We start from the raw sequence: 14928 nt of genomic DNA, 5'->3' as shown, positions 1-14928 counted from the left end.
TGAATTCTTTTCTTGTTTTTGTGAAAATGTTGCATGCTGAATGCTAGGCTTAATGCTATGCTAGCTATCAATACTCTTATACAAATGCTTGTTTAGCTATGGTTCAAAAGCATATTTTGAAAATCTGAGATGACAGTGTTGTTAACAAAAGGCTAAGCTTGAGAGCTAATATATTTATTTAATTTCATTTGCGATTTTCATGAATAGTTAACTTTGCGTTATGGTAATGAGCTTGAGGCTATAAATAGGATCCCGGATACGGGATTGCTCGTCGCAAGAGGTTAAATCGCTGCCAAAGGTAGCGATTAACTGATTTTTTTTTTTAGAATAAGGCTACAATGTAACAAATGTGGAAAAAGTCAAGGGGTCTGAATACTTTCCGGGTGCAGTGTATAAAAAAAAGTATGTGGACATACCTTCAAATTAGTAGATTTGATTCTGCCTCCTCAACCCTCCTCTCCTCCCTTTCTGCATCCTTTGACTCTCTATGTCCCCTATCCTCCAGGCCGGCTCGGTCCTCCCCTCCCGCTCCGTGGCTCGACGACTCATTGCGAGCTCACAGAACAGGGCTCCGGGCAGCCGAGCGGAAATGGAGGAAAACTCGCCTCCCTGCGGACCTGGCATCCTTTCACTCCCTCCTCTCTACATTTTCCTCCTCTGTCTCTGCTGCTAAAGCCACTTTCTACCACTCTAAATTCCAAGCATCTGCCTCTAACCTAGGAAGCTCTTTGCCACCTTCTCCTCCCTCCTGAATCCTCCTCCCCCTCCCCCCTCCTCCCTCTCTGCAGATGACTTCGTCAACCATTTTGAAAAGAAGGTCGACGACATCCGATCCTCGTTTGCTAAGTCAAACGACACCGCTGGTTCTGCTCACACTGCCCTACCCTGTGCTCTGACCTCTTTCTCCCCTCTCTCTCCAGATGAAATCCCGCGTCTTGTGACGGCCGGCCGCCCAACAACCTGCCCGCTCGACCCTATCCCCTCCTCTCTTCTCCAGACCATTTCCGGAGACCTTCTCCCTTACCTCACCTCGCTCATCAACTCATCCCTGACCGCTGGCTACGTCCCCTCTGTCTTCAAGAGAGCGAGAGTTGCACCCCTTCTGAAAAAACCTACACTTGATCCCTCCGATGTCAACAACTACAGACCAGTATCCCTTCTTTCTTTTCTCTCCAAAACTCTTGAACGTGCCGTCCTTGGCCAGCTCTCCCGCTATCTCTCTCAGAATGACCTTCTTGATCCAAATCAGTCAGGTTTCAAGACTAGTCATTCAACTGAGACTGCTCTTCTCTGTATCACGGAGGCGCTCCGCACTGCTAAAGCTAACTCTCTCTCCTCTGCTCTCATCCTTCTAGACCTATCGGCTGCCTTCGATACTGTGAACCATCAGATCCTCCTCTCCACCCTCTCCGAGTTGGGCATCTCCGGCGCGGCCCACGCTTGGATTGCGTCCTACCTGACAGGTCGCTCCTACCAGGTGGCGTGGCGAGAATCTGTCTCCTCACCACGCGCTCTCACCACTGGTGTCCCCCAGGGCTCTGTTCTAGGCCCTCTCCTATTCTCGCTATACACCAAGTCACTTGGCTCTGTCATAACCTCACATGGTCTCTCCTATCATTGCTATGCAGACGACACACAATTAATCTTCTCCTTTCCCCCTTCTGATGACCAGGTTGCGAATCGCATCTCTGCATGTCTGGCAGACATATCAGTGTGGATGACGGATCACCACCTCAAGCTGAACCTCGGCAAGACGGAGCTGCTCTTCCTCCCGGGGAAGGACTGCCCGTTCCATGATCTCGCCATCACGGTTGACAACTCCATTGTGTCCTCCTCCCAGAGCGCTAAGAACCTTGGCGTGATCCTGGACAACACCCTGTCGTTCTCAACTAACATCAAGGCGGTGGCCCGTTCCTGTAGGTTCATGCTCTACAACATCCGCAGAGTACGACCCTGCCTCACACAGGAAGCGGCGCAGGTCCTAATCCAGGCACTTGTCATCTCCCGTCTGGATTACTGCAACTCGCTGTTGGCTGGGCTCCCTGCCTGTGCCATTAAACCCCTACAACTCATCCAGAACGCCGCAGCCCGTCTGGTGTTCAACCTTCCCAAGTTCTCTCACGTCACCCCGCTCCTCCGCTCTCTCCACTGGCTTCCAGTTGAAGCTCGCATCCGCTACAAGACCATGGTGCTTGCCTACGGAGCTGTGAGGGGAACGGCACCTCAGTACCTCCAGGCTCTGATCAGGCCCTACACCCAAACAAGGGCACTGCGTTCATCCACCTCTGGCCTGCTCGCCTCCCTACCACTGAGGAAGTACAGTTCCCGCTCAGCCCAGTCAAAACTGTTCGCTGCTCTGGCCCCCAATGGTGGAACAAACTCCCTCACGACGCCAGGACAGCGGAGTCAATCACCACCTTCCGGAGACACCTGAAACCCCACCTCTTTAAGGAATACCTAGGATAGGATAAAGTAATCCTTCTCACCCCCCTAAAAGATTTAGATGCACTATTGTAAAGTGGCTGTTCCACTGGATGTCATAAGGTGAATGCACCAATTTGTAAGTCGCTCTGGATAAGAGCGTCTGCTAAATGACTTAAATGTAAATGTTAATGTAGATTTGGCTATTTCAGCCACACCCGTTTCTGACAGGTTTATAAAATCTGTCAAGATCTCCATAGACAAACATTGGCAGTAGAATGGCCTTACTCTAAAGCTCAGTGACTTTCAATGTGGCACTGTCATACCTTAAGGGAAGAATTCGGCAGTACCTGTATGGTTAGTGAGAAAGTCCATATTGCAAATGTACGGTCCCTTACTAGACGTCCGAAATCGTTTGTAAAATTCGCGGACGGCGTCGGGCCGAGCGGCAGGGCCGGACCTACCAGGAAGTCATCAAATGAACGTTGTCGGACATTCGGTTTCCGTTTTACAAAAATAATAAGATTTATGTCATTTTTCCCATGTCCCGGAAATTCCCACAAGAGGGCATAAGCAATCATATGGCTATTGCTACAAAACATCACGATTCACGACGGGGCCTTATCTCGAAAACTGAAAATATTTAGAAGCCGAAACTCGGTGAGCGTAGGGGCGGCATAATGGGCAGTTGGCCCCGAACAAGATGGCGTCTTTCTAGCTAACTTAGCTAAAACTGACTAGCGTCGCTAGCAACTAGCTAACATAGATAAAGTTTAGTCGTGGGTCCACAAAATCAAACAAATGGTACTGAACTGATGACAAAATCATGTTTCGAAAATGTAGTAGCTATTTATGTTGTTTAATGACATTGCGAATATAATAATTTTTGACATTTAACTACCGGTATGTATCTAATACGGTTTCGGCATGAGAAAAGTATTAATCGCAAATTCCAGCACTAACGGATACCGGGAAACAGAAATAAGACACCCGGTCACGAATGCGGAGCCACGCCCTAAAATAACATGTGACCACAAGGCGTTTGTGACACATTCTTTGCGTTCCAACTTTGTCTTAATTGTCTGAAGGTTCTAAATTGCTTATGAGCTTGGCTGCCCTTCAGAAAGTAGCTGATTCTTGTACTTTACAGCTGTATTTTCCTACAGTTACTAATAATAATAGCAACAAAACAGATTTCATTCCTTAAAATTATATTGCCAGATGGAAGAAAATAATAAGGTAGGCCTAAACTGTAATAAGATATACCTTAAAGACTGCTTGTGTTTAATAAGATGGGGTGTAGGCCTACACTGTCTTCATCCTCTAAACTCTGGATGTTTACTAACTTTGGGAAGTTGGAAACACAAGCATCTTCATATAAAATAGGTTGAATTTGTACCTTTGAAACCATGTCAGATTTTCAACATTATATACACTTTCAGAAAAAAACAATAGGCTGGGCAGCACCTCAGCCCGGGATCGAACCCCATCCAGGGTTTTAACTACACCCAGCCCTGCTTAGCTTTAATATGTCACTGACTACTACCAATATGCTATTGTGAGAATTATTATTGAGAGATCTCTTAATAACAAAATATATTCCATGTTAATATCGAAGTCATTCCAAGGGGTAGGTTTGACAAAGCAAATGAGAGTTAACAGCTATTGTTTCAATTCAACCCAGAGTTCAACTAATAGACAAGGAATACAGTATGAAGAAGACATTAAAGGGCTTCACCATTCACCGGCGGAGGTCAGACGTGCAGAGAAGAATGTCTAGCCATACACCCACAGAGGACTCTGGACATCTTGTCACTAAGGAGTACCTTAGTTTGGCAAGCCAGAACGTGACGCAAGCTAGTAAGAGTGTGCCTCACTTGCACAGTTTGAACCAGGAAGTGACTCTACACATGGGTGTCAGCGAGAGTTCAAAACTTCTCTGGACTGAAACAGACGAGGGTCTAATGAACAATAGTACCAAACAGGTAATTTCAACAATCTTGACCTCATGCGAGGATCAGACATCAAATGCACCTTGCTTCTCCACAGTAGGAAAGAAAATATCTGATATGTCCCTTGAGGTCAACATATTGGTAGGTGGTGTTCTGTCTCAGCTGAAAGACATCTCCTTGTCAAGGTCCCCAACACCATGTGAAGACATGTTTGAACGTCTTCAAGGTTCTCCTGAGCGAACCTCTCCAGTAAGTCTAGATTGCAGCACGGCTGCCTCCAAAGGCATTGCATCTTCCCACAGTCTTTCAACAAAGAGCCTCCAAAAACTTTCTAGTCATGAGTTCCAAACAAAAGCTGAGAAAGGAGTGAGTGAGGTCCTCTCTAGATCATTTAACATTGTGGAGGAAGGTACAACAGATAAGTACCTCCAGTCTGTATCTACATCCACCACATCTACTGATATTATACAAACCATAGTGAAAGATCTGCAGGAGCTCACCCAGACCACCCAATCATCTGACATGGTATCTGAAACCTCCCTGCTCACCACTGGACAGGTTTCTGAGAAAAGAATCTGGTCTGTTGCTCGTAACATCTACTACAGTCTGCAAAGTAAGATTACGGAGTTTCTCAGAAAAGATCTTCAAATGTCAGACACAACACTTGGTTCAATCCAAATCTTTACGTATCAAAGCAGTCCTGCATCACAAAGAGCAAGTCTCGGCCATCTTGAGGTCAACCAGAGCAGTGTTACACCTGGTGGAAACGATGCCTGTGTAGACGTTCCGCACAAATTACTACCTAAAACCACTAAGCTCTCAGGATCCATGCTGGAGGATATTGGCACGATCCGTTGTAGGAGTGCTGACAGCCAAAATACAAGAAATACCTCTTCTTCACGCTCCTCCATCTCTCTAACACCTACTTCAAAATCAAAGCAGTCAGAATGGGACTTCACCTTGCCCGGTACTCCCATCCCCACTGAATTATCTGCTCAGAGTGACTTTCCCATTGTAAGAAACATGATCATTCAGGACTTGTTTCACACAGAGAACTTACTTCCCCCAGCCTTTGTGGACAAAGTCAGACAAGCTGCTGGGGTGGTAGTGGACGAAATGGTGGAAAGTGTTGAGAACACACAGGAAGATGGACAGGGTGCTTCTCATCCTGACAACCTCCGATCTGCTGTTAGGAAATTGAGAAAAATAATTTCCACTGGGACCATCCACATTTTCAGTCATGAATTTGTGGATAAAGTGATAGCCCTTCAGGACAGCCACAGCACTCCACAGGTCTTAACATTGGCAACAGCCAGAAGTGCTTCAGACTCCATTCTTTCAAGGCTGAAATGGGGAAAGGAACAATGTGCCATATCCAGGAAGCTCTCCTCTCAGCTTCTCCAGATATTTGCTGAAGAGACAGTGAAGGGCTTCGTAAAACAGTGGTTAGATGAGTATGAAAATATAAACATTGATGTTTCAGTCCAGAATGAACCAAGCACCTCTACTTGCATGGTCTTTCCTATCCAGCTCAATCAGAGCAAGCCAGAGGATAGTGATACAATGAATCAGCTCACGAAGGTCATGGTCAACAAAATGATGGATGCCTTATCAGTTGGCTCAAGTCATCAAATGATCACCAAAGCCAATGCCAAATGTTCTTTTGAGTCCGGTACCAGCATGGCCACCAGTGACATTGTAGAAGGGATGTTGGATTCTGTAAGGGATAGCACCAGCAGTACTGGAGAGCAGATCTTCAAGTCCAAGAAAAGCAAGAAAACCATGTTCAGCAAGATATGCTTTAACATAAAGGTATAGTACAAGTACAGATTTTTCATGAATAACACTACTTTTGAATGTATGAGATATTATTTGTTTATATAATTCAGTATTTTAGCATTGTATTGCCTTTTTCCAGTTGATATACTGTACTTTAAGATATATAACAGTTTGTTTTAATGTGCCTTTTCCCACCAAACAGGGTTCCAAGAAAGTTAGAAAGGACCACTGTCCTCAAAAGTCTATGGAGTACCAGCCTCAGAACACTTCCCCTACTGTGTACTTTACAGGTAAGCCCTGCTGCAGCTCATTCAAGACTAAGATATTATTACTTTAGCGTTCAACTAATTCATTTGGAAAGACATTGCACTCTGCTCTGAATTGTTACCCATGACATACTGGATGGTCTTTCTTTGCAGAGTCGAGGACAACTTCTCATGGCTCCTTTGCCCCAGAGGGAAATGACATCGCATATTCCTTCCCACCTGAAGAGAAGAGCCGCAAACCCTCCCTTTTCACCAGAATGTATAGAGCCATCACTAGAAGCTTCTCCAACCCAAGATAATTTCCCACAGTGACCATATGTACAGTGCCTTGCGAAAGTATTCGGCCCCCTTGAACTTTGCGACCTTTTGCCACATTTCAGGCTTCAAACATAAAGATTTAAAGCTGAATTTTTTTGTCAATCATGAAGTGGAACGACATTTATTGGATATTTCAAACTTTTTTAACAAATCAAAAACTGAAAAATTGGGCGTGCAAAATTATTCAGCCCCCTTAAGTTAATACTTTGTAGCGCCACCTTTTGCTGCGATTACAGCTGTAAGTCGCTTGGGGTATGTCTCTATCAGTTTTGCACATCGAGAGACTGACATTTTTTCCCATTCCTCCTTGCAAAACAGCTCGAGCTCAGTGAGGTTGGATGGAGAGCATTTGTGAACAGCAGTTTTCAGTTCTTTCCACAGATTCTCGATTGGATTCAGGTCTGGACTTTGACTTGGCCATTCTAACACCTGGATATGTTTATTTTTGAACCATTCCATTGTAGATTTTGCTTTATGTTTTGGATCATTGTCTTGTTGGAAGACAAATCTCCGTCCCAGTCTCAGGTCTTTTGCAGACTCCATCAGGTTTTCTTCCAGAACGGTCCTGTATTTGGCTCCATCCATCTTCCCATCAATTTTAACCATCTTCCCTGTCCCTGCCGAAGAAAAGCAGGCCCAAACCATGATGCTGCCACCACCATGTTTGACAGTGGGGATGGTATGTTCAGGGTGATGAGCTGTGTTGCTTTTACGCCAAACATAACGTTTTGCATTGTTGCCAAAAAGTTCAATTTTGGTTTCATCTGACCAGAGCACCTTCTTCCACATGTTTGGTGTGTCTCCCAGGTGGCTTGTGGCAAACTTTAAACAACACTTTTTATGGATATCTTTAAGAAATGGCTTTCTTCTTGCCACTCTTCCATAAAGGCCAGATTTGTGCAATATACGACTGATTGTTGTCCTATGGACAGAGTCTCCCACCTCAGCTGTAGATCTCTGCAGTTCATCCAGAGTGATCATGGGCCTCTTGGCTCCATCTCTGATCAGTCTTCTCCTTGTATGAGCTGAAAGTTTAGAGGGACGGCCAGGTCTTTGTAGATTTGCAGTGGTCTGATACTCCTTCCATTTCAATATTACCGCTTGCACAGTGCTCCTTGGGATGTTTAAAGCTTGGGAAATATTTTTGTATCCAAATCCGGCTTTAAACTTCTTCACAACAGTATCTCGGACCTGCCTGGTGTGTTCCTTGTTCTTCATGATGCTCTCTGCTCTTTTAACGGACCTCTGAGACTATCACAGTGCAGGTGCATTTATACGGAGACTTGATTACACACAGGTGGATTGTATTTATCATCATTAGTCATTTAGGTCAACATTGGATCATTCAGAGATCCTCACTGAACTTCTGGAGAGAGTTTGCTGCACTGAAAGTAAAGGGGCTGAATAATTTTGCACGCCCAATTTTTCAGTTTTGATTTGTTAAAAAAGTTTGAAATATCCAATAAATGTCGTTCCACTTCATGATTGTGTCCCACTTGTTGTTGATTCTTCACAAAAAAATACAGTTTTATATCTTTATGTTTGAAGCCTGAAATGTGGCAAAAGGTCGCAAAGTTCAAGGGGGGCGAATACTTTCGCAAGGCACTGTACATATCCCCGACAGAAGCCATGGATTACAGGCAACATCCACACCGCGCTAAAGACACTTATATGAAATCCTGCTATGCCCTCAAACTAACCATCAAACAGGCAAAGTGGTTGGTTAGGTCAAGGTGTGACTAGGGTGGGCAATGTAGGTGATCTATTTCTTTGTTTGGACTGGTATGGTTCCCAATCAGAGGCAGCTATCTATCGTTGTCTCTGATTGGGGATCATACTTATGAACATTATGTTTGTTTATATTTTGGTGTTCTTTTGGTGTTCATCTAATAAAGTAAGATGTACACTTACCACGCTGCACCTTGGTCTCCTCATTCCGACGACGAGCGTAACACAAAGCGTAAATACAGGACTAAGATTGAATCCTACTACACCGGTTCTGATGCTCGTTGGATGTGGCAAGGCTTGCAAACTATTACGGACAACAAAGGGAAACCCAGCCACAAGCTGCTCAGTGACACAAGTCTGCCAGACGGGCTAGGTGCCTTTTTATGCTCGCTTCAAGGCAAGCAACACTGAGGCATGCATGAGAGCATCAGCTGTTCGGTACGACTGTGATAACGCTCTCTGTAGCCAATGAGAGCAAAACCTTTAAAAAGGTCAACATTCACAAGGGGTCAGATGGATTACCAGGACGTATGCTCCGATCATGCGTGGACCAACTGGCAAGTGTCTTCACTGACATTTTCAACCTCTGTAATACCTACATGTTTCAAACAGACCACCATAGTCCCTGTGCCCAAGAAAGTGAAGGTTATCTGCATAAATGACTATTACCCCATAGCCTTTGAAAGGCTGGTCAAGGCTCACATCAACACCATCATCCCAGAAACCCTATATATCCACTTCAATTTGCATACCGCCCCAACAGCTTCACAGATGATGCAATATCAATCGTGATCTATACTGCCCTTTTCCACCTGGTCAAAAGGAACACCTATGTGAGAATGCTGTTCATTGACTACAGCTCAGCATTCAACACCACAGTGCCCACAAAGCTCATCACTAAGCTAAGGACCCTGGAACTGAACACCTCCCTCTGCAAATGGATCCTGGACTTCCTGAAGGGCCTCCCCCAGGTGGTAAAGGTAGGCAACACCACATCTGCCACACTGATCCTCAACATGGGGGCCCCTCAGGGGTGCGTGCATAGTCCCCTCCTGCATGGCCAGCATGACTCCAACACCATCATTCAGTTTGCTGACGACACAACAGGGGTGGGCCTGATCACCGACAATGATGAGACAGCCTATAGGGAGGAGGTCAAAGACCTGGCAGTGTGGTGCCAGAACAACAACCTCTCCCTCAACATGAGCAAAACAAAGGAGATGATTGTGGACTTCAGGAAAAGGAGGGCAGAACACTCCCCCATTCACATCAACAGGGCTGTAGTGGAGCGGATTGAGAATGAAGTTCCTTGGTGTCCACTTCATATTCTCCCTGCTGCCATTCAGATTGGAGCTTGTGACTGTATCTAAATTCATTTACCCCGTTTTTTGCATAAATATGTCTGTCATCAGCATTTATTTGATGTTGGTAGACTGTAGCATTTGTATGTCTTTCTCTGTATCGTGATGCCTTGACATTGGTTATTAATATTAAAGTGATGTACAGACTGAGTTTTGTACTCTATTTTTAAGCCACAAAAATCTAAATATCCTTGAACATAACTTAATTTTCAAGTTGAAAGAGTGCGCCAAGAATAAATTGTGGGTGAATAGATACTCCGTTTTTAATCATACTTGTGTAATGCTGTAAACCCTTTCCATCAATTGTCACTCCAGGTATTCTGAACATTGTCTTTTCTATTATGAATGGGATATTTTTCATACCAGTTTGACTGCTCAGACAATTGTAATAAACTATCATTACGAACGTGAACGTTGACTAACAAAAGTTTAAGTTATACACCTTCAATACTTGTTACCTACATTAAGCCAAGATGGATCTTGAACTTCGATACCATTACAATGAGGGTCAATGGTGAAAACCCCGCAAGCCAGTGATATAGAGACATTAGAAAAGGTTTGTTTTCAGTGGTGCAAAGTACTTAAGTAAAAATGATTTAAATCGTTTTGGGGGTATCTGTACTTTAACTCTTTATATTTTTGACAACTTCAGTACATTCATAAAGGACAAAAATGTACTTTTGACTCCATCCACTTTCCCTGATACCCAAAAGTAAATTTTGAATGCTTTGTATGACAGGAAAATGGTCCAATTCACACACTTATCAAGAGAACCTCTGATCTGGCAGACTCAATAAACACAAATGCTTAGTTTATAAATTATGTCTAAGTGTTGGAGTGTACCCCTGGCTATTCTTACATTCAAAAAAAGCAATACAATTGTGTTGTCTGCTTTGCTTAATTTTTAAAATTATTTTTTACTTTTGATACTTGAGAATATTTCAAACCAAATACTTCCCAAGTAGTATTTTACTGGGCAACTTTCACATTTACTTGAGTCATACTGTTTGCAACTGACTGATTGAGGACTTTTTCCACCACTGTTTGTTTTGGACATTTATTTTTTATCAAATGTATTTGACAGGGACAATCTACTGTATTTCTGTAAATGTGCCAGATTTAGCCAGCTGGCTTTGTGATGTAACAAAGGTAGCTGATGATGTAATGAAAACAGACAGTTAAATATGTGTGTGTAGAACTGTTGCACATTTGCTCTGGAAATGAGGACCAAACCTACTCGTCAAAAGGAGTGAATTGCACCTCCAATTGAAGTCAATAATAAGGTATGGAATCATGCCAATACAGTCATTATTTATATAGCTCTGTAGCTTGCAGTATTTTGAAGGAGATAAGCAAGGGAAAATTATGCTTTGGTTAATATTTCTCACGTGAAAGGAAACATGACCATGCTAACTGAAAAATGGATACATGAATATTGGTCAAATGTACCTACATCTTCTGAAGCTGTGTTGGGCCTACTTGATCATTTAAAAAAAAGTCACAGACGATGTCCATAAATTAGACAACAATACTGAACAGTTGTAGCCCGTTGGTAGTGGTAGGCTTCCTGCTGTGATCTCTGACCACTGTAACAGTGAATAGTGGCAATTTACCCGCGGTGTATAGGCTTGTTTACTAGGCTAACTAGTGCATTGGGGTGGGCTATGTGCAGCATGGGCATACAGGAAACCACTCTAGCCGCTTAACTCACCTTGGCCACGAGCTCTATAGTTTACAGCTATTGCATCACCTACAAAGCATCAACTGAATGTTGAATGTCAGGTATTTTAATTGTCTGTATTGTATACTTGTTAAATGTTTGGAAAGTCTTAATTTGTAATTGTTTGTAATATCTTATCAATTAGTGTTGGACCACAGGAAGATTAGCTAACGTTATAGCGTTAGCTAATGGGGACTCTAGTAAAGATTCACATTGATCACAGAATCTGATTGATAATCTTAATTCGAAGTTTGAGTTTTTTACTGGACAACCAACACTTGACAGATGGGCTAATCCAAAGAAAGAAAATATGATCTTGAACTCCCCTAGCTACATTTCGACTTAATGTTCAATATTACTAGTGGCACTCTGTCCTTACGAACAGTAAATCATTGGGTCTGACTCTTTTGATTTAATGCAATTTCATCATCGATAGTGAAACAACCACCACATAATCGTCAACTCCCCCCTACAAAACGTGAATCTATTTGTGGTTTATCCTCTTTAGCTATTTGGTATTAGGTGTGATCCTGACTTGGAATGGCCACGAAGTTACACATTGTTTTAGGAACATGAATTTATTTGTGGTTTATCCTCTTTAGCTATTTGGTATTAGGTGTGATCTTGACTTGGAGTTACACGTTGTTTTAGGTCCAGTTAGTTTGGAAGTTGTCGTAAATGGGGGAGTGTGAGCGCGTGTCATGAGATGCTGCAGGTGTTGATATGGGGATGGATAGGCGACCACTGCCTTTAATTACTACGCTCTGCCTGCAACTACCTCAACTGGTACTCTGCTGCCTCGCTGTGGCTACAATATGAGGAGGAAATTAGTCCTAAAAATGCTTTCCAGTTTCACTGACTCAATGATGCGCAGCTCACTCGCTGGAGATTGTCGATGCGCTCGTGTCAAAAGCCTCTCTCCCTCTCTCTGTTTTGTAAAACAATGTTTGGGAGTTGATCAAATATTTTGGTAGTCTACAGCATAGTCTTATCTTTTCAGCAAGAGTCATTGTTTTCCCTCGATTGTATTTGAAATATTGCAAAAGGCCTGTTTTGTCTGCCTGCTGTTTCTTCACTGACAGATTTGCCTCGCGTTCCCGACTGTAGGCTATTCTTTGTTATTGGGCTACAATCCGCAGCGAGGCTATTTAAAAAAAGAAGCTATTGGTCCTCTGTAGCTAAATTATAGGGCTTCTCATGACGTATTAGGCTATTCTGAATTATTTAATTTATTTCTGAACAGACAGCAGTAATTCCGTAACTTTAAAAAATTCATCCAGAACCCTTCATGCAGCTATGATTCTATAAGGAAACAAATGATGAAGTGCAACTCTGGAGAGATGAGGGGGCAGGATAATTGACGAAGAGGTGTAACAGTACTCTTCTTGCGTTGTGTACAATCAGTCATCGACACGGAACTCCAACATGTAGCACCAGTAATGTAGATGTATTCTGATATGAACGGCACAAAATTGCACGTCATGCAATGCACGTCTCACCATCCAACTCTGCACTGTACAAAAAAAAAGTGAAAATGATTTTTCATGGCACGAGAGGTACCGGATTCGGCCAAATAGGTTCCGGAACAAAACAGTCCAGAACGGAAAGGTGCCGGATCCTGTTCTGGCATGATCCGGCTCAAATTAAGCACTGATTTGAAGTACCTAGGCCTCTACCTGCTGAGTATAAATATTATTAAACTAGATTCAGTGGGTTTGTCATTCACAGAACTGTTGAAAAATCAAGTATATTTGATCTTAATGTGGATATACCAGGACATCTAGTGGTCACCGGATTTGTTTTAAATCCATGCAAGCTGTCTTTGCACTAGCATGCGATGCCATATATTTGACGCGGGTATTTCTTATTCAACAAGGATAGTCATTGACCCGGACAAAATATAATTGTATGAGCTATGCCTCTATGTCCCGGCGTTGTTGTACCCCTCTACTATCTGGCTTGGTGGGGCGATCTCGTTCTGTATTCCTGCTTCACTTATATTCAATGTGTCGTCATGCATTTGTGCATGCACGTTGTTAACGGTCATATCCGTCTTGCTAATTTAGCTAGCTCATCAACCAGTATTTTACTCGCTTTTTCTGCACGATAGCACTTATTAAAGCCTTGCAACTCATGGGGACCTCACTGTTACCACGGGTCATCGAGCTAGCCCTTATTTGGCAGCAGGGTTGCATCGGTTTCCACTGGATTTGACAGCTTGTTAGGCTGGCTAGCTAGGTAGCTAATTCGCTAATGAGAACTATTTATCATGTAGCAGCCTATGTTATGAAGTGCTTTCTCTAAAAAAAAGGTCGCAAAGTGGAGAGAAAAGGCCTCCAGTGAGGTGGCAGGAGTATTCGGGCGGAGTTTGGCGAGAAACACAGGTCTGAGATTGGTGTTCTAGAAATGGGCGGAGCGGAACTCTGCTCCTCCATTGGTTGCTGTTCTGATCCCCAATCTCATCCTCCTCATCCCTTCCCTCCACATCCCCTCTTCTCTTCTTTCATCCCTCGTGGGCCACAGGGGTGTAGCTTCGGTAGTTGAAGAGGTTTATCCTGGGATGCCAGGGCTGGAGCGGGCAGGATACATGAGATGGGCAGTTGATGGGGTCAAACGTCGAGAGGCTGTGGACATCACCCCTGATACCCGCCTTGGCCTCACTCCTCCTGGGCTTGGAGGACATCTTGGGGAGGGTGAAGTCGTCCACCAGGACCGTGTCGCCCACCCTGGTCCTGAACGGAGCCCTGTTGAGGCCCATGCAGTGCCTGATGCTGTCCTCCTCTGCCCCAGCCTCACCCAGCCCTTTATCTGGAGGTATGTCCGCATGGGCAGGGCCATGCCTGGGAGGACCACCACAGAGCACAGCTTGGTGGCCAGGTGACTCACACACTCCCTGTGGCCGTGCTGAAGGGCGTCCTCAGGGGGTCACGACCCTGGGGATCCCGACAGGCAAGGGTCAGAACGCTGCTGGCGATAAAAAGTTTGAGGATGGTGAGCTGGCCGCGCTCGATGGAGGCGACAGCGGGACACTTAGCGGCGTCGGGGTGGAGGCCGTCTGGTGGCACCACTCCCACGGTAAGGGTGAACCCCGGCTCAATGACACGCACCCCCTCTCCAGCCAGCCGGCCAAGGTCCAGGTAGCCCAGAGGAAACAGCGATGTAGAGTGCCTTGGAGCTGGAACCTGGAATAATACAGAATCAATGTATTTATAACACGTTTCAAGTTTTTTTGTCAAGTTCACAAGATACAGTGGGTTATAAAACAGTACAGTAAAATGCTTACTTGCAAACTCTTTCCCACAATGCAGTATTAAATATCAGGGTAAGAGAAAAACATATGAAGGAAAAAACACGAGAATATAAGCTACATACAGGGTCAGTAC

At 44.2% G+C, this 14928-nt stretch overlaps 2 protein-coding genes across 2 annotated transcripts in view; one reads left to right on the top strand and one right to left on the bottom strand.

Moving 5' to 3' along the window:
• tex264a (testis expressed 264, ER-phagy receptor a) overlaps positions 1–14928 on the bottom strand; it is a 167015-nt gene that overhangs the window by 62832 nt on the left and 89255 nt on the right. The gene's annotated exons all lie outside the window — the stretch shown is intronic.
• On the top strand, positions 3214–6783 carry LOC127932214 (uncharacterized). Its single transcript, XM_052526946.1, has 2 exons — positions 3214–6442; positions 6572–6783. The coding sequence occupies exon 1, from the start codon at positions 4134–4136 to the stop codon at positions 6189–6191; it is 2058 nt and encodes a 685-aa protein (XP_052382906.1). The 5' UTR covers positions 3214–4133; the 3' UTR covers positions 6192–6442; positions 6572–6783.

This window comes from Oncorhynchus keta, chromosome 10 (genome assembly GCF_023373465.1).
Source record: "Oncorhynchus keta strain PuntledgeMale-10-30-2019 chromosome 10, Oket_V2, whole genome shotgun sequence".
Taxonomy (NCBI): Eukaryota; Metazoa; Chordata; class Actinopteri; order Salmoniformes; family Salmonidae; genus Oncorhynchus; species Oncorhynchus keta.
Note: the sequence above shows the minus strand (reverse complement) of the source record. Positions and strands in the feature narration are given on the sequence as shown.

Excerpts from the sequence above, each read along its gene's own strand:
- LOC127932214 (XM_052526946.1), top strand. The coding sequence starts at position 4,134 with ATGAAGAAGACATTAAAGGGCTTCACCATTCACCGGCGGAGGTCAGAC.